The following is a 21133-nucleotide window of genomic DNA, read 5'->3' as shown; positions in this document are numbered from 1 at the left end:
TCCCAAATTTTTGTACAAATAGATGCTGGACCAAAAAATTGCGAGGTTTTGCCATTTTTTCAGCTTCATTTCCTCGACTATAAATCAATATTTTTTTGAATTCACTTTTCTTGCTTTTGTATATAATTTATATTTTTCTCATTAACCTAATCACTTTAAGCATTATGTGTTATACATTTTTTAAAGCAGTACGAGGAGGAGAATTAAAATATTAAATAAAAAAAGGTGGAGGTAATTTAAAAAAAATTAAGGGATTATTCCGGGAGTGCGAGAGTGCCTTTCTCGGCAAGCTTAAATATGGCATGGCATAATGTCTCGCCCTTCAAATATTATTTGACGTGTTTTTGCACTTTTTCCAAAAATCAATGGTTCCAAAGTTATTTAAGGGGGTTATCTGAAAATCACTGTATAACCTTGACGAACGTCTGAACTTTTAACGTTAAAACACATTGATTATTTTCACCCATTAGGGGAGTGCATATAGATTTTCACTTCGGAAAAAATCAAACAAGATAGAACTTTTTGTAATTTCATTAAGAAATGTTTAATAAACAGCATATCAAAAAGTTCTACTCGAGAAGTGGGTGCTTCATTTTTTATTAAACAAATGATCTACGAAATTAGATGTTTTTTAAATACCTCCCAAAAAATAACTTTTAGAAAAAACTGACTTGACCATTGAAAAATTCAGAAAATTTTACAAAAAAAACCTTATATAAAAATTTTTCTAAAATTAAATTTGTATCTTTTATAATTTTTCATTTATAACGCTAAAGTCACCCTTCTCACAAAAATTGGCGCACTGTAAACTAGCGTACGGCGAAGTGCACGGTTGAGTTATTTTAATGTAATTCTTTAACTAATTTATCAAATGAAATTTTACAAATTGATCATGAAAGAAAAATAACTAAGCTATTTTATGGTTATAATAGAAAGAAATAAAATGTATGGTGATAAGTATGGTGTGGGCGGAAAATGAGCCTTACATGAATTTTGTTTAAAAATTATTTAAAAATGTGTAACTAATACAATTTTTCTTATAAAACTCTCAATTGCACACCTTACCTTTCAAGCATCTTACTAAATGATGTTTTATTAAAAAAAAAATTTATAAAATTTAATTCAAATGATATGACGTCTCAAAAAATGTAATTTTTGAAATCTTTGTAGTTTTATAGAATTACCACCATTTTAAGACGGCATTACTCAAGTTTGAACAGATCTATTACAGTTTTATAAGCACTTTTTTAAAGCTTAGGATGTAATCTAGAAAATTCACTAAATTACTTTAGAAATGAAATAAACTATTTCTCTTTGGGAAAATTAAGGAAGATAACAAAAATGTAATACAAAAACCGAAAATTACCAGCTAAAAAAATGTTTATACAAAGTGATCAAAACTTTTTTCTGCAAAACTTACCTAAAATACATTTAATAATAAGCTTCAGCAATAATAAATGTTCATTAAAAAAAATTTTTTTAGCTCTTATACAGTATGTCTGCGTAACTTGGAACCTATTGATAACTTTTGTATTATCAGTTTTACGAAAGAAAGTTATTCTTTATAAAATACTCTGCATCGTTTATAATCTAAGATACAATCATCAAATATCAAATTTAATTAATTTTATACGAGGTATGTCAAAAAATATGAATTTCACTCAAGAGTAAAGTACCTTTACATTTCACAATATCGAAAAGTGTTATTAAGAAAAGTTGTTTGAAATTAAAAAAATTGTTTTAGTGTTCAATTACATCCTTCTAATTAAAATATTGTGAATAATAAAGGCACTTAACTCTTAAAAAATTCATATTTTTTACATACCTCGTATAAAATTAAAAAAGTTTGATATCTGATGGTTGTATCTTAGATTTTTGACCAGGTAGAGCATTTTATGAGGAATAACTTTTTTTCGTAAAAGTGATAATAAAATAGTTATCATAATTGTAATAAAATGATGATGAGTATCCGTAATTTGAGAAAAAATTGAATTTTTTTTTTCAATTAGAATGATGTAATTGTATATTTAAACAGTTTTTAATTTCAAACAACTTTTCATAATATCATTTTTTGATATTCTTGAATATAAAGGTACTTTACTCTTTAACGTAATTCATATTTTTGACATAACTCGTATAAAATTGAGTAAATTTGATATCTGATGGTTAAGTTTTAGATTTTTAACTATCCAGAGCATTTTATGAAGAATAACTTTTTTTCGTAAAATTAATAATAAAAAAGTTTTCCATGTGGTTCCTAGCATACATACTGCATAAGAGCTTCTGTATAAAAATTTTCAAATTGCAATGCCATATTCGGATTCAGCATAATCAAAAACAAAATAGAAACATATTTGATCAAAGTAAACAATGATGAATTTAACGATATTTTTAAAATTATTGATACAAAACAATTGTTATTGTTTAAACAATTAATAAACAATTAGCGGCCAAATCTGCGAGCAGAACTTTTTTACTTTAATAAGCATATTATAAACTACTAAAAAAAGTTTAAGAAAAATATAAGCTTGTTTGAATTTTTCCGAAACAATGCATGTTTTCGTTCTAATTGCACTCCCCTACATAAGTTAAATCTTGTTTTAATCGATGCTACAATAGTCTGATACTACAATATAACAGCAAAAAGTTTACTCAAAATTTACCACGGGAACCTGATATTTATGCTGCTGATTTTTACAATTTTTAACAAATTAAAAATTTATATTTTCTTTAAAACCAAATTATTTCATTTATAATAAGCAGGTTCCCATGGTTAATTCTTATTAACAATATTAATTATATATTTTTATTGTATCAAAAAGTAGGTATTCTAAGATGTTAACCTTCTGAGCTTCTTTTTTTCCGCTGAGTTGCTAATAAATTTCTCATTATCTGTTGAAAACGCTATCGATGATTGTAATGATAAACCAGTATGTAGTGATAATTATTTCTTCAATTTGTTTTGAATTTGACGAGACAGTAGAGCTGCTCATGGAAAATGATTCTTTTGTAGTTGTATCGTTCTGTTCTGTGTCCACATCAGTTGAATTGCTGCCTTTTACAGGATTTACTGTAATGATGTATCTATTAACAGGAAAACCAGAATTCCAACATTCCCACTTACCACCGTGTTCTTCTGTGAGTATAGTTAGGTCCAGATTGTTACCCTTCACCCAATCAATGTTTGTTACATTGCTTAGATCTAAAACAAATAAATTGAAACACCTTTAGTTCATATATTGAAATACTCACATACAATCATAGCTAAAATCTAGTTTAGAAAACTAGCTGAAAACTAGATGAAATAGCGGGCATAAAAATAAATGGCCTACCCATATGTGAAATTAGATATGCTGATGATACCATACTTGTTCTTTAAACGCTTCTCCATCTTGTGCAACAAGAAATATCTGTTTAACAAAAAGCTTTGCTGATTTCGGTTAGATACATCTGCGTTGATGTCTTGCAAAGCCTAAAAACCATAACACACTGGGTATATCAGCACAAGTAATGAATATTTTTATTTTGTAGCTTGCCGAAACCTAATAAAATATCTAATTCTTGTGAATCCCGGCCATATTCTCATCAATTTGATAGTCTTCATCAACGTAAGACGTTGCCATTTTAATCAAATATATCCCAATCGTAAGGTTTTTTAGGTATTCTAAATCGAAAATACGAAAGTTGGTAAAATCATCGCTATGAAGGCTTCTGGTACAACATTAGGAATTGATCACTTCTCTAATAATTTTTGAGCAACTTCAACTCTAGCACCTTCCATGTGGACCGGTGGGTGATACTTTAATAGTGCACCAGCAATACGGTAGATATCATTTAGTTTTTTGTATATTAGATGTTTATAGGACTAGCAAAAAATTTACTTAATAGGACATCGTTTTTTAAAATCAAGTGGTGCTGTTGATTTGCTGAGATCAGGTTTATATTTTGTATGCGTGAAAACCCGAGATGCCTTGTACCGCTCTAGCAGCACTTATTATGGCTGTTCCTCCATTTTTTGAAGCCGCTTTATTAGTAGTGGCGGATCTAGATATTTGCCTTGGGGAGGAGTTCCAATGAAACAAAGATAAACCCAAACTACCTAAAAGACATAGATATAACTTGTGTGCAATAATTTCCTTTAATTTTCCTAACTGTCGAGTTAATTGGGATGAATTGGTCTGTCTGTAATAATTTAAGTTTCATGTCAGCTAATATATTTTTATGTTTCAATTTTTTATTTAAAATTCTGGACAGTGTTAGGGAAGATTCTCATATTCCCACGTAGATCCGCCACTGTTCAGTAGTTTTCTAAAAAATAAGGCGAAACTGTAAATTGGATAAGTGTAAAGCATTTATGAAAACCTGATAATTCTTATGCCACTCTAGCAGCACCTTTTCTTTCTCATTTCTTTAGTTTTTTGTGGACTTTTCTGCATCTTTTCATGCATCTATTTTTTACCACAAATTCATATGCAACACGCAAATATGCATGAAGAAAGTGAGTCTCTCTTCTTTCAATAATAAGTATTTTCGTTTATATATATATATATATATATATATATATATATATATATATATATATATATATATATATATATAGACCGGTCACTCTAGTATAGAGTATAGGTCGCTCAGGTTCATGAGCTCTTTTAATCCATTTCATGCGGTGGATTGGTCCGCATAATTCCTCTTCATTATCCTTTATAGATTTTCGTGTTTTTTTGCTTTTTCTGTAATCTGTTTCCAATCTTTCCTATTCTGTATTTTTTCTCTCCAGCCTGTAATTTCCATATTGGATATATCCTCTCGCAGTTGGTCTTCCCATCTTATTTTCGGTCTTCCTCTAGGTCTGTTTATTACTGGCGTTCAATTTGTTATCTGCCTAATTAGTGCATCCGCTTCTCTTCGTTGGATGTGGCCAAACCATTTTAGCCTTTGTGCTTTAATGAATCTCACTATATCTTCTCCTTCCATTAGATTTCTTATTTCGTGATTCATCAGAATTCGTATTTCTCCTTGATCTGTTTTGATTGGACCATGTATTCTCCGAATAATTTTTCTTTCTATTATTCTCAGTTTTTCTTCATCTTTTTTTGTAAGGCACATTGCTTCTGCTCCATAGGTGATGACTGGTCTAATTGCCGCTCTATATATCTTTGTCTTTGTTTTCTTGCTCAGGTTTTTATCTTTAAGTAACTTGTGGTATTTACAGAATGCCCTATTCCCTGCTTTAACTCTTTCATTTATCTCTATGCTTCTTCTGTTTTGACCATCTACTATCACTCCTAAGTATTTAAAGCAGTCAACCCTTTGGAATACATTATCACTTATTCTTATCTCTTTTATTCTATTTACTTGGTCTTGATTTCGCGTACTTATTAAGTATTTTGTTTTTTTCTGATTAATTATTAACCCCCTGATTTTTGCCTCTCTTGTCAATGTTAGCAGTCCATCTTCTAGACTTCCCTTGTCACGGGCTATCAACCCTAGGTCGTCTGCATACCCTATTATTTGTGTAGAACTTTGGATTATTGTCTTTTTTGTTAGCCCTGTGTTTCTAATTACTCCCTCCAAGGCTATATTAAAGAGCGTTGTCGATAGGCTGTCATCTTGTCTTACCCCATGTTCTATGTTGATATTCTTCGTTTCACCATCCACTGTTTTGACCTTTGCTGTTGAGTCCTTCATTGTCATTCTAGTCAATCTTATTAATTTTGCAGGTATATTCATATTTTTCATTTCTTTTAATAGCTGTTTTCTGTAGATGCTGTCGAAAGCCTGCTGGAAATCAATAAACAATATGTGCAATTCTATGCCATGTTCGTAACTTTTTTCGATTGTTTGCGTTAAAACGTGGATTGCATCAATTGTTGATCTCCCTTTTCTAAATCCCTGTTGATATGGTCCTAAGTTTTTTTCTGTGTATCTGGTTAGCCGATTTCTTATAATTGTTGTCATGATCTTATATGTTGTATTTAATAGCGTAGTTGCTCTATAATTGCTGCAAAGCGTTGGGTCTCCTTTTTTAAAAACTGGTATAATGAGTCCTTTCTTCCATTCTTCAGGCATGTATTCCTTTTCCCATATACTGACCATTAATTTATATATACGGTTTAGAAGGTCATCTCCTCCATTTGCAATAAGTTCATTGTTAATCTCATCTGGTCCTGGAGTTTTGTCAGATTTTAGTTGTTTTACTGCTTCTATAAATTCTTGGTAGAATAGAAATTTTCGTTTACTTGTCCGTAAATTAGTGCACTTAACGTAAACCGAGCACCTGAGTCCAATAACTTCAGAAGGCTGTAGCTTCAAAATAGTAGTTTTTCAGACCTAGATCCCATGTACTTTTTTAATCTACGCACTGAATACTATCATTGATCAAATTTTCGTTAAATTTTACCGGGGTCACTTTTCCATAAGGAGTGTTGCGAGGTTCTTTGTAAAAAGAACCAAAACAAAAATCAAAATATCATGCCATTTTCGTCAGAGATTATAAGGGTGCTCGTTTTTCGTGCCGGTGAGTGGTACGTAAATTGATAATGACCAGAACTTACAAATAATATTGCAGCTAGCATTTATTTTGCAATTGCAAATAAGGTTTTACAAAATACTTATTTATTTTCCAATTTAGTCTTTTTCTGGTCGAGCCCATCATAGCTCTCGGTTACTTATAACTTCGGTCCTTCTTCTTCTTAACGTGCCCTATCAAGTCCCCTTGACGTTGGCGATTAACATTGCGAAACTGTCTCTATCTCGAGCTATTCTAAATATGTGTTCTGCTTTCTTTATTCCTGTCCACTCCCGGATATTCTTCAACCAAGAGGCCTGCTTTCTACCAATTCCTCTGCGTCCTTCGATTTTACCCATCATAATAAGTTGAAGAATATTATACCGGCCTCCCCTTATTATGTGTCCAAAATAGGCCATCTTTCTATATTTGATGTTATCAAGCAGCTCGCGGGTAGCATTTGCTCTCTTAAGGACTGCCACATTTGTCAGCATAGCCGTCCATGGTATTTTCAGAATACGTCTGTGCAGCCACATTTCAAAGGCCTCCAAACGGTTAATGGTGGATATTTTTAATGTCCGTGCTTCGACACCATACAAGAGGACTGACCAAATGTAGCATTTAATCATGCGCTTTCGAAGTTGAAGTTGCAAGGTATCATTACAGAAGAATGACCTCATTTTTAAAAATGTCGTGCGGGCTATCTCGATTCTACATTTTATCTCTTTATCTGGAATAGTTGTTCAGTAATGTGGCAACCAAGATATTTAAAACTGGGTACTCTTTGAATTATATGACCATCAACATTATAACCGTGAATCTTGATGGGCCAAACGGCTAAATACCATGTATTTTGTTTTTGAACAGTTTATATTTAGGCCAACTTCGGTCCACCATATCTAAAATATCCTTATTAGACATCTATTTATGAAAACCTCGAGTTTATTTTCTATTGATTTAGCAATTGTCCACGATTTTGCGCCATAGAATAAGACTGGTTTAACCATTGATTTAAAGACTTTTATTTTTGTATGGGTTGTCAGGGTGCTTATACGCCATATCTTATTTAGTCTTGCGACAGTGCTCCTGGTCTTTTTTATTCTTTTCTCTCTGACTATTCCATTATACTCCGGTCAACTTACACATCCGAGGGTACAAAAATTACCATCAAGCTGAAAATTGGCAGGATTGTTCAAAATACCATCATAAATGAAATATTAAAAGTCCTCATAAATCCGACCCGAGCTAAAAAATTTACGCGGAGGTAGATGATAATTATCTATAAACAATGTCTTATTTACTTTTTTTCGTAAGAGTCACCGTTTTTGAGATACAACGATTCAAAAAGTTATAATCGTCATAATATGCGCACGCATTTCGACACCACCTTTGAGTTAGTGAACTTAGCGCGTTTTTTAACGTGGTTTCCCCAGTAGGCCTATTCCACGGATCTGTTATGATTATGTTTAATTTGAAGCTATTGAATAATATATGTTGGCAAGGGTTAAAAATGATAAAAGTTATAAAAATCGCTATAAATTAAAAAAAAAAAGGGAAATTTATCCAACTGGTTCATAATTTTCTAATACTTCTGCTTCCTCTTCTCCATGTTCTTGTTCTTCACCTTCTAGTTCTTCTTCTTCTTCTTATTCTTCTTCTTCTTCTTCTTCTTCTTCTTCTCCTTTTTCCTCCTCTTCTTCTTCTTCTTCTTCTTCTTCTTCTTCTTCTTCTTCTTCTTCTTCTTCTTCTTCTTCTTGTTCTTATTCTTCTTGTTCTTGCTCTTCTTGTTTATCCTGGGTGCAAGTAAATTGCCCCAATAATGACACATCGCATGGCTCCTCGAGAGAATCAAATGAATCCTCAATTGTTGTTGATTCAACATTGGAGCACGACCGGTTTTGACAATTAGTGCATGCTACCGAACAAAACAGTCCAACTTTTTTGCAACCACATTTAGCGCTACATACCTTTTTACAGTTGCAAAGAATTGTGTTCAGGAGTTTTTCCGGCGCAGGTGGGAGTAAAGTTTGAATTGGTTCTAATGAACTGTCGACTAATTTCCATCCCCAGTCTTTTGGATCTAGCTGATAACCAAGCCACACTTGAACTTGGTAATATACTCGAAAAAGATGTTGATGAGCAGCCGCTGAGGTTGGAGGAAGACAAGATAATTGCACTTGTTTGTTATTTCGAGTTTTTTTAAAGAAACATGCATATCGAAACTTATCTAAGCACGTAGTTTTTTAGGTGCTCCATACATAGAGAGAAGAAAGCCAATTCCGTTGGAAATAACTTCTTCTGGAGTTGAATTAGTTTTTTTTTAAACTTCAGCACATTTAAGTAAAATTAGGTTTAACACGTATTTGCACTCCGGAGTAGTACTCAAGACTAATTAATACCTCGAGGGTGTCATCCACCTGAAGGATTTCGCCACCCAGGAAGATAACGGTGTAATTTGCATAATAGTAAAAAAACTAAATTTGCATAAAGTTTATTGTATATTGAAATGTTTATTAGTACTTAGCAATAAACATTTTGCCTAGAAAGTTGGCTTTCATTATTATGTTCAAACCCTTCTGAGAAAAGAGTAGGTAGGGTGATTAGATTAGCCGACCTACCTATACAACGTGTTTATTCCGACAAAACCCATCTTTACAAGTTGAATAAGACGCATAAGTAAGAAGAAATATTGTAAGCTAATACTTTGTCATATCAATTTACTATTTTTGTTGGGAATAAGCCGTAAAATTGAAATAATAATTCTTATTACTTTCGCGGTTTATTCACTTTGTAAAGATTTTTTTGTTGGCACTGTAATATAATACAGCTTATACATTGCATCCCTCGGTAGACCGCAAGCTGTATAGTAGAAACGTTATCTTATAATATGTTATATTATTACGTGTAACATAAGTTAAGTTGACCAACAGAATATTATGTATGTTTACTTGTATTACAGCTTCAGTGATGTATATGGTACATTCCATGTCAAATCACTCAGGCAAACAATTTTGGATCTCCGATTTGTCTGAAAATTGGTATATAGCTTCTGCGGGACGTAAAAATAAGATATTTAAGGTCAAAAAATCTTCTTCTTCTGTTTTCTCAAGATGTTATTTTATGCGATTTTACAGTGATTTGGTGTTTATTTAAACAAATTTTCATTTTCTGTCGTAAAGTATCAATGAAAAACATAATATTTTAATAGAATTGACTCAAAAATGTCATTATATGGCATTATAACAAGTTATTTTGAATCAAAACAAGTTTTTGATCAAATTTTATAGTGTAAAAAACGTTAAAATACCGTTTTTACATTTTCCTCCATTCCCAAAATACATCATCATCGATTTGGCTGAAAATTTGCCCACAGATAGCCAAAAAAATAGGACTTTAATTGTTTAGAAGGATCTGAATGATATTACAATACCAAAAAAGTTACATGCAGTAATATCAGACTCAAAAGTATATATTAGTCCAGTCGGGATAGCATTTGACCTTGAATACCGAGCTGCCCAAAATTTTATTTTTCTGATCTTTACGGGAGTCAATAGTAGCCTAAATTTAAAATCACGAATGAATTCCTCCGTTACGTTAGCCGCCATCTTGATTTTAAAGGAGAACCTGTTTTGCTCAATATCTCCGCCATTTTTAACTTTTCGACAAAAATGGTAGGAACTGAAATTGTTCTAAATAAATCGTATTTACAATTATTACAAATTCTTTTTAATAATTTTTGTCGTGAGGTCGATATTTTCAAGTTAATTGTACCTACAGTAGACGCCTATATTTTTGACTATAATATTGCATGTAACTTTTTTGGTATTGTAATATAATTCAAATCCTTCTCACCACTTAAAGTCCTATATTTTTTCTATCTGTCGGAAAATTTTCAGCCAAATTTATTATGACGTATTTTGGGAATGGAGAAAAATGTAAAAAGCGGTATTTTAACGTTTTCGACACTATAAAATTTGATCAAAAGCTTCTTTTGAATCAAAGTAACTTATTATAGTGCCATAATATAATGATATTTTCGAGTCCCTTCTATTAAAATATTATGTTTTTCATTGATGCTTTACGATAGAAAATGCAAATTTTTATAAATATACACCAAATCACTGTAAAATCGCATAAAATAACATTTTGAGAAAAAAAGAAGAAGATTTTTTTACATTAAATATCTTATTTTTACGTCCCGTGTAACGGTCCACCCGTTATATTATCATTTTTAGCGCTGTAATTATTTTTAAAAAAATAATTATTTTCTCTTGACCTCCCATTTAAATTCTTTAATTTATCGTAAAGGACTTCTCATGTGACGTCACACTGTACGGAACATAGTTGTTGAACCGTTCCTTGTCGTTTAATTCGTGTTCCGTGAGAGTTTGACGTTTTCCTCGCTGACTGTGGGAGGAATGAGAGGCACTTGGCCGGTGGCTGCGAGGTTGACAGGTTGGTGTTGGTGGTTAGTACCGTAAATGGCGGTTAATTTCTTCGAAATTAATTTTTATTTCAACTAAGTTTGGAAGTATAGGAAAAAGTTACCACCACTTGTTTCCTGGAGTACGGGTTTCCTGGAGTAAGGATGGGAGTACCATCAGTGGAAGAGGAATAAAAAATTAACCGCCATTTGGAAGAAAACTAACCCTCATGTGATGTCGTACCCACCTTGACTACCTAGGGAAGCCACCTTGACCTTATTGCAGCTACCGCCAAGTCAAACTGGGAGTATGTTTTGGGAACAAGCTTTTTGGGGGACATTCCAGCTCCTTTTCGTCCTGCCACCTGGGCCTACGGGGGGGCATGGAGGTGCATCATAGTGATGCTCATTTTCTAGGATGCAACCGCAACCTCGTTTGGGAACATTTAGTGAGGAGTTTTAGTAACTATTGTTTTTTTTATATTTCAGACTATCTGTTAAATACACTATGTTTTTTTTCAGATTTAGGTTACCTCTGTTTTTTTTGACATATGTATTTGTATATTAGATTATTTGGTTCCCAAACTTTGTATCTACGGTAACTTCTTGTGCACAGGAATAAGCCTAGAGAAAATTAGGTTTTTAATACTTTATTATTGCTTTGATATTGGTTTATGTAATTCGGGTAAATTTATTTTGTAACATTACTTGCTTGTTTCCCAAATATTGTATTTATTCGCTTTATTTCGTTTGTTCGGTTACTTCGTCGTTACTTTATTTCATTGCATTTGCTCGGTTAATTTAGGTCATTTTGTCGGTATTTTTCTTAACTTCACTTCTATAACGTTTATTCATTTGTATATTTAATTTTGCTTTATTCAGTATTGTATTTTCTCTTAGTGAGGCTTGGGCCTATTTATTTGTATTATTTTCATCTTCGTCGGTTTCCTTTAGTTGTACGTAGCAGGCGTACTATAACCATTTGGTAGAAGACTTATGTAATTTTGTACCCTATATGTTAGTAAGAGGTACTTATATTTAAGTTTGTAACAGATAACATTATTGTTGTTATCTTTAAAATATATATATCTTCTTGTATAACTTATGTCATTTTAGAGTCACAGCATAATATGAACTTGCTTAACTCAGAGATTGTTAAAAATCTGGTAGTTATTTTTAATAAATATGTTTATTTATTTTGTATATCATTTATTTTTATTATTCCTTTATGTTCATTATTACAGGTTTGATATATTTAATATCTGACAGCAGTATAAGATACCTGGGAGAATGATCGAAGATCATTTTCATGGCGCCCATGATTAGTTAGTTTTATTTATTTTGTTCGTTTTTAGTCATTATTCATCTCCTTCCTTTTCAGTACCTTATTCTTATTTTATTATTTCATCTTCTAGTCATCATTACTATCTATATAGAGCTACTGTTCTTCGACAGGCATGCAAACGAGCCGTATCCATCCTTGAGTGTCAAGTTGCTCTCTTGCATCTATAGCTAGCCAACTCTATTCAGTTTGCCTCTGTCTCTTCCCACGTCTACTTATTATCCCTTCTAATTCCCCTTTCTTCAGTACTACTGCAAAGTAGTATTTTTTCCTATTGCGGCTTCTCAACGTAGAAGCCACTTCATCCTTTTCTTTACACATCCCACATTCTCTTCTTTTCAGCCACAACTACTTAGTTACCTTAGTTTTTTTTTTTCCTTACTTCTGTTGGAGTACCGATATCTTTCTTTTTACTTTCACTCCAACAGAAGTTTTCTTCTTTTTGTTACACTGGCTGCCCAATGCGTGGTGCCAACCGTTTTGGTTCTAAGACAGTAGTTCTTTTATTGGAATTTTCTGTTTTATTAACTTTTTGATATCTTTGTATATATGTTATTTCTGATTTATTTTTGTCTTTAATTTTTATTAATACTAAACAGGTAGACTTATACTGCTTTTGGTTTTGATTAGTTTATTTTCGGTACCTCATCTTTAGTTTTAGTGGTACAGCTCATATCTTAGTTTGGATTTTGTATTTTTATTGGAAACTTATTTATGTATTTAGATTGAGTATACATAACTGACATTATGTTCTATTAGTTAAATTTTTAGTCCTTCTACCAATGGTAGTATGTTTGCACGTACAATTAATTATTGACTATATGCATATATTTTTTTTCTAGTATGGTTATATTTTACACCTAACTAGAAATTATTTTCAGTATTTAGGTATTTTATTTACTTTATTGATTTGATTATTTATATATTTTGCTGGCATTTTGATTTGTTGGTGTGTCGCTAATATTTTCTCCATATGTATCTTTGTCTTACAAACTTTAGATTATATTTTATATTTGTTATTTTTGATATTTGGGTTGTTTGGTAAGACAGGCACACACCACAAAGCACAATCAGTCCACAACATTAGCTTCTACACATGATACGTTGAATTCGCATGGTTCGGATGATTACAGATGGTCATCCAAATTATTTTTCTTTAATTGGTAGTGTTAAACATAACAATTATAATTATTGTATAGTAAAGTAGTTCCATTATCCACCTCAGTTTCTAGTTTTATTATTGTTGATAATAATATTATATCAATGTGGGTACCATAATATAATGCTCATAGAAATCAGATACTTTAGGTTGAGATTTAAATATAAATTCTTTATTAGTTAGGAAACATTGATACTATTTTCCTACTAAGTTATAGAACAGTCTTCAGAAGAAGATTACCTTAACAGTGTTGTTCAAGCTAATCTCTTCTTCTGTTTGTCTTTAGCTTAGCTCAATCTTTAGTATGGTTAGAAATTTTAGTCTGATATTTTTTTTTGTCATCTGATAATGCAGGTACCTACATACATTGCTTGATTTCATCTTTGGCTTTGTTGTTGATGACTTTTAATTTATTACTTATTAATTTAATTATTATGTAGTACTTTATGTATGAGTTTAACTTTTTTTTGGTATTAGGCATGGTGCATTGTAATTATTATTATGAGTCAATGTTATTAATTGCTAATCCTGTCAGTAGGATTATACAATTAATCAGAACTTCACTTGTATTTTTGTTTAGTTTTTGCACACCTAACCCCTTAAGTTAGAAGGGTTGTTGAATTATTATATATTTATATACTTATTTGGACAGGTAAGCTCATACAAGTACTCTTGTTTAATATGGATATTATTATGGAACTGTATGTTATGCACTACTTATCTCAGGTTATGTGTTATATTATTTGGAATATTTGATTACTTACTAATTTTTTTTTTGATCATATTTATATCTTATTATTGAATTTGCCATATTGGAAAGATGTGGTTTTTAATTTGTTATTGGGTTACTCTATTAACATTATTTGTCTCCAATATCTTAAACACTTTATAATAATTTATATCCTTCTATCCTACACAGTATGATTCTGGAATTAGTTTGGAATTTTGATGTAAGTATGTATGAATTCTTGAGTCTTTCATATTTCTTCTTAGAAACTACTTAGTCTGTTGATGCTCAAAGTTGGTGAATACGTGGGTTCGAAATTCAGCAACTGATCACTGCTGTCCGGTTTCGTAATCTATGTCCTCATGGCAGAGTAGGCAGATGTCTTTTCATCATTACATTTCCTAAACATTTTTCTGTAATCAGTTTACTTATTTCAGTTTTTTTACAATTTAATAGGGAAGTATTTAGTTCATATTAGGCCTTTTGCTTCATAGTATGTTTGTACTTTGAGTTGATGAGTAAACATGGATAAATATCTTGCGCACTTGTTTATAAATCAATGCTTAGGCCATCCCTATACATAGTAGGTTCGTTAAGTCAGTATTTGGAGTGTTTAGACAGATGAGTTGTTCATTTGAGTATATTCCCACTTCTTTCCTTAGGCATTAGTTTTGTTATTTAGATTTTTGAACATTTCCTGAATAATTCCACGTATGTGAGAGCGCATAAATCTGCAGTTTTAATTTAAACTTGTTGCTCGTTCTCGTCAATTTTTTTTTCTTATCACTTATCCTATTTTTTTTTCCTATACCCTATCACATATTTTTTTTGCCTATCACTTATCATAGTGTCATAGAACTTACGAGTTCATCATGTATTCTTTTTCTTTCTTACTTATTCTTACGTTATTAGTACCTTATCTGAGTCTGGTTATTCTCATACATCTGTTGTAGCAACATGCTATAGTTCGCGAATACCAGCACGAATTAAGTTTATGTAGTTTCTATAATATCTTAGTCAATACACTTTAGGTATTTATCTTACTTTTGATTTAGTCAGGTTACATCTCTGTTACTTAGTCTGTTAGCAATGTTTATTCTGACTTATTTGGATTACTTAGTTTAGATAGGTTCATATTACCGGATGAGGGTGTATGTAGACCTAATTTATTTATTTTGTTCAGTATTAGTTACCATTGGATCCAATAATTTAGTTTATTTAGTATTAGTAAGAATTGGTCCATAAATTTGCCTGATCGTTCTTCTTTGGATATACTCCTATATAAATCTGGTGTCCATTGATAGTCCGATTCTGGATAAGTGTCCGATTCTTCATTTATTTTGTGTATTTGGTGGGATAGGTTCGTATTACCGGATGTGGGTGTACGTAGACCTGATCTGTTTATGTGGATTAGTATTGGTGTGAATTGGTCCATAAATTTGCCTGGTCGTTCTTCTTTGGATATGCCTTTTATGAATCTGGTGTCCACTGATAGTTCGACTTTGGATTAAGTGTCCGATTCCACATTTATTTTGGTTATTGAGTTTTGGATTCCTTTGGTATGTTTATTATTGGTATTATTTGGCATTAGTGAGAGTTGTTCCATAAATCTTCCTGATTGTTCTTCTCTGGATATACTATTATGAATCTGGTGTCCATTGTTAGTTCAATTTTGGATTAAGTGTTCAATTCTTTACTTATTTTAGTTACTGATTTTTTTTTAAATTCACTTTGATATATTTACTTGTGATATGGTTCGAATTGGCTCACACCTTTTCCTGGTTGTTCCGTCCTTGGATATATCCTTTATAAATCTGATGTCCATGGATAGTTCAATTTTGGTTTTAGTGCCCAATTCGACACTCAGTTATTATTATGAACTTAAGTACAATATTTAGTTTTGTTTTGACTTTTGAGCAATATATGTTAATATTTGGTAGCAGAGAGTAACATAGTAACATTTTAGTATGAGTTTGAGTCATGTATTGATTTATTTTTCCTTGACCATTAGTTTATATTTAGAAGTCATCTTGCGAATCAACGTGGATTGTTAGACTATTGTAAATTTAGTTGTTAATATTTTGAAGTTTAAAAAAAAAAAAAATTTTTTTTGGTTAAAAAAAAATTTTTTTTTCCCGAGTAGGAGGGGATTGTAACGGTCCACCCGTTATATTATCATTTTTAGCGCTGTAATTATTTTTAAAAAAATAATTATTTTCTCTTGACCTCCCATTTAAATTCTTTAATTTATCGTAAAGGACTTCTCATGTGACGTCACACTGTACGGAACATAGTTGTTGAACCGTTCCTTGTCGTTTAATTCGTGTTCCGTGAGAGTTTGACGTTTTCCTCGCTGACTGTGGGAGGAATGAGAGGCACTTGGCCGGTGGCTGCGAGGTTGACAGGTTGGTGTTGGTGGTTAGTACCGTAAATGGCGGTTAATTTCTTCGAAATTAATTTTTATTTCAACTAAGTTTGGAAGTATAGGAAAAAGTTACCACCACTTGTTTCCTGGAGTACGGGTTTCCTGGAGTAAGGATGGGAGTACCATCAGTGGAAGAGGAATAAAAAATTAACCGCCATTTGGAAGAAAACTAACCCTCATGTGATGTCGTACCCACCTTGACTACCTAGGGAAGCCACCTTGACCTTATTGCAGCTACCGCCAAGTCAAACTGGGAGTATGTTTTGGGAACAAGCTTTTTGGGGGACATTCCAGCTCCTTTTCGTCCTGCCACCTGGGCCTACGGGGGGGCATGGAGGTGCATCATAGTGATGCTCATTTTCTAGGATGCAACCGCAACCTCGTTTGGGAACATTTAGTGAGGAGTTTTAGTAACTATTGTTTTTTTTATATTTCAGACTATCTGTTAAATACACTATGTTTTTTTTCAGATTTAGGTTACCTCTGTTTTTTTTGACATATGTATTTGTATATTAGATTATTTGGTTCCCAAACTTTGTATCTACGGTAACTTCTTGTGCACAGGAATAAGCCTAGAGAAAATTAGGTTTTTAATACTTTATTATTGCTTTGATATTGGTTTATGTAATTCGGGTAAATTTATTTTGTAACATTACTTGCTTGTTTCCCAAATATTGTATTTATTCGCTTTATTTCGTTTGTTCGGTTACTTCGTCGTTACTTTATTTCATTGCATTTGCTCGGTTAATTTAGGTCATTTTGTCGGTATTTTTCTTAACTTCACTTCTATAACGTTTATTCATTTGTATATTTAATTTTGCTTTATTCAGTATTGTATTTTCTCTTAGTGAGGCTTGGGCCTATTTATTTGTATTATTTTCATCTTCGTCGGTTTCCTTTAGTTGTACGTAGCAGGCGTACTATAACCATTTGGTAGAAGACTTATGTAATTTTGTACCCTATATGTTAGTAAGAGGTACTTATATTTAAGTTTGTAACAGATAACATTATTGTTGTTATCTTTAAAATATATATATCTTCTTGTATAACTTATGTCATTTTAGAGTCACAGCATAATATGAACTTGCTTAACTCAGAGATTGTTAAAAATCTGGTAGTTATTTTTAATAAATATGTTTATTTATTTTGTATATCATTTATTTTTATTATTCCTTTATGTTCATTATTACAGGTTTGATATATTTAATATCTGACAGCAGTATAAGATACCTGGGAGAATGATCGAAGATCATTTTCATGGCGCCCATGATTAGTTAGTTTTATTTATTTTGTTCGTTTTTAGTCATTATTCATCTCCTTCCTTTTCAGTACCTTATTCTTATTTTATTATTTCATCTTCTAGTCATCATTACTATCTATATAGAGCTACTGTTCTTCGACAGGCATGCAAACGAGCCGTATCCATCCTTGAGTGTCAAGTTGCTCTCTTGCATCTATAGCTAGCCAACTCTATTCAGTTTGCCTCTGTCTCTTCCCACGTCTACTTATTATCCCTTCTAATTCCCCTTTCTTCAGTACTACTGCAAAGTAGTATTTTTTATTTTTCCTACTTCGGCTCAACCGCTGAAGCCCCTTCATTTTTATTTTCATAAGAGGCCCCAACTAGTTACCTTAGTCTTTTCTTTTCTTCTTTTTTTTCCTTACTTCTGTTGGAGTATATCTTTCTTTTTACTTTCACTCCAACAGAAGTTTTCTTATTTTTGTTACACCCGCAGAAGCTATATACCAATTTTCAGACAAATCGGAGGTCCAAAATTTTTTTTGCTCAAAAATTGAGTGATTTGAAATGCAATGACCCATATACGTGTAGTACTAATACATAAATATGACGATTAAAACTCTTTCAACTCTTTGAATCGTTGTATCTCAAAAACAGTGGCTCTTACGAAAAAAAGTATTAAGATATTATTTAAAGATAATTATCTAATCTATATTTTTTGTTAAAACTAATTTTATGATAAAACTTACCGTTTCGCTGAAAATCGCTAAAAACCATATTTGGTGACCTTTGACCCCGCGTAAATTTTTTAGCTCGGGTCGGATTTATGAGGACTTTTTAGATTTCATTTATGATAGTATTTTGAAGAATCCTGCCAATTTTCAGCTTGATGGTAATTATTGTAACCTCAGGCCTATTTTTGAGTCTAACTAGACCGGTCTATTAGTACTTTCTAGATCTATGTAGATAGTTAAACTCATCTATTTCTTATATAATTCCCTCTCTTGCTCGTAATTTTATATTTTGTGTCGCATTCAAGCTCATCGATTTGGTCTTTCCTTTATGTATTTTTAATACGACTTTGCTCGCTTCTGTTTCTAAAGCTACTATCTTTTGTTGATTATGTTGCCTGTTCTGCGAAATTAAGCATATATAATCTGCAAAATATGATCTTTAAGGTTTTCCATTAATCCCCATTGTATTCCTCTCTTCTTGTTATTTATCGCTTTGCTCATTACATCATCTAATAGTATGGAGAACAGTAATGGCAATAGTATACGTCCTTGTTGAACTCCTGTTTTTCAAATTTTCTAGATAGTTTGCGTTGTTGCTGTACTACACTTTTATAATAATTATTATAATCTTCTTTGATTAGGTTTATTAATTTTATCGGAATGTCTCTATTTTTAAGCGATATCCCTATACTTTCTCTACTAATTGAATCGAAAGTTTCTCCAAATCTATAAATATCAGATATAATAATGATTCTTGTTGTGTTGCTTGTTCTGAAATATGGATTAGAAGTACCCAAGCGGAAGCCAATATTACCTTTAGACAGATTAGTTACATCGCGAAAAACAGGCAGAAATGGAAAAATTTTTCGACTAACCTACGCCCAGAGGAGGGATAATTGGGTACATACATACATGATACTCCTTAATTACCTGGATAAAAATATTTGTTGTTGTGTTTCCATATGACAAATTCAAGTTCGACCACATCGTCACATATCATCCTCACTTTGTTTCCAATATCAGTTGTAACCTGAATATTTTTCAAAAAATCCGAATTTTCATGATAACCATTGTCTTCATCCGAACAATCTCCTAAAACTATTAACAACAAAAACATTGCACATTTTAACAAATATTTCATTGTAATAGGAACATATATAATATTGAAAATATAAATATTTAACTACAGTTCTACAGTATTTGTTTATATAATATTTAGATTGGATCTTTTTTTGCCTTATTTGTGTTATTATTATATTGATAAATTCGTTATCAATAACTTCTTGAGTATAATAATTGTAAGGTTAACAAGGTTAAATAAAATATTTATGTACATACAGTGTAAGTTTTTAGTGTGACATTGGCCGATAATTCCATTATGATAGAGAATATTTTTAAAAAACACCAAAAGGGGGTTCCTCTATTTGGCTATACACCAAAGTAAAAATTGCTTAACAAATGAAAATCTTCCTTGTACATGGTATATAAATTTTATTAATTTTTTTTTCTTAAAAATGATTCAAGTTTGACTAAAAGGACACCACAAAGGACATCACAAACGTTTTCGGTCTTATCAGACCATCATCAGGTTAAACTCCAGATCTTAGTAGCTGAAAATAGCCACAGAATTTGGTCACATTACCTTTGTATTACAAAATTTGAGCCATTTGGGCTTAATTAAAGGCGACACTTAGTCGATGTTTATAGATTAAAAATTTTACAATGATGTCTTCATCTTTACTCTAAACTTCATAGTGAACGTGCTTGTTGTGTGAACACAACACAACAGTAAAGTATTCATTAAAATCGTATTTTTATACCAAGAGAGAGGTTGTGCCTCTTGAAGATGACCCTCATCCGGGTCAAAGTGGATCTAACTTTCCGATACGCGCTAATTCATATCCTGGTTGTTGGTCCATTCTTATTTTGTTATGGTAAACAGGTATCTGTCTTGCGTCACTCTTTCTACTAAGGTAGAGTTGATATAGAGTTGATCTGATATCTTTTTCTTCCTAATTATCATGAGGTTTTTCTTTTCTACGTTTATATTGACTCAATATTGTTGACTCTAATAGATACAAGGTTTTGTTTATAAGGACTTGTAGGTCTTAGGTTGTCCGCAAACGTTATGGTATCGTATGTAGACCTGACGTTGTTTAGCCGATACCCGTTTAGTAGAACGGACTGGGACGTTTCGCCGTCGCCATTTCGCCGTCGCCGTTTCGCCGTCGAGCCACTTCGCCGTCGGCCGTTTCGCCGTCGAGCCAGTTCGCCGTCGGCCGTTTCGCCGTCGCCATCCCGGCATTGCTTAAATTTACAAGAACGTGATAACATACTAACTTTTTTTATACTAAATATCGCAAGAACGTGATAACATACTAACTTTTTTTTATACTAAATGTCGGTGTTAATAAAATGCTGAAGTTGCTAGACTATTATCAGATTCCCGGAAATAAACAATATTGAGAAAAGGGATTTCAATTTCAATTGTTTTTACTCTATCAAAAACAAAAAACTTCATTATGCAAAAGTGATAGTATATAATCGTTCGAAAACCATTCAAAACTTATATACA

At 31.9% G+C, this 21133-nt stretch overlaps 1 protein-coding gene across 2 annotated transcripts; it reads right to left on the bottom strand.

Annotated features, from left to right (window-relative positions):
- Positions 1-453: 453 nt before the first annotated feature.
- Positions 454-19765, bottom strand: LOC126892826 (uncharacterized). 2 transcript variants are annotated; one of them, XM_050662563.1, is made up of 3 exons: positions 19489-19765; positions 3125-3202; positions 454-3070 (listed from the first exon to the last, which is right to left on the bottom strand). In XM_050662563.1, the coding sequence occupies exons 1-3, from the start codon at positions 19697-19699 to the stop codon at positions 2889-2891; spliced, it is 471 nt and encodes a 156-aa protein (XP_050518520.1). In that variant the 5' UTR covers positions 19700-19765; the 3' UTR covers positions 454-2888. The 2 variants fall into 2 exon arrangements, with proteins under 2 accessions (XP_050518520.1, XP_050518519.1); XM_050662562.1 differs by having other exon boundaries at positions 454-3202; positions 19489-19761.
- Between the last annotated feature and the right edge of the window lie 1368 nt (positions 19766-21133).

This window comes from Diabrotica virgifera, chromosome 9 (genome assembly GCF_917563875.1).
Source record: "Diabrotica virgifera virgifera chromosome 9, PGI_DIABVI_V3a".
Lineage (NCBI taxonomy): Eukaryota > Metazoa > Arthropoda > Insecta > Coleoptera > Chrysomelidae > Diabrotica > Diabrotica virgifera.
This window is presented reverse-complemented; position numbering and strand designations above follow the sequence as displayed.

What these genes read in the sequence shown, in the direction of transcription:
- LOC126892826 (XM_050662562.1), bottom strand. Translation starts at nt 19,699, where the DNA reads ATGAAATATTTGTTAAAATGTGCAATGTTTTTGTTGTTAATAGTTTTA. An exon ending in CAACAAATATTTTTATCCAG is followed by an intron (nt 3,203 to 19,488) that starts GTAATTAAGGAG and finishes TATTTGTTTTAG; the next exon opens with ATCTAAGCAATGTAACAAAC.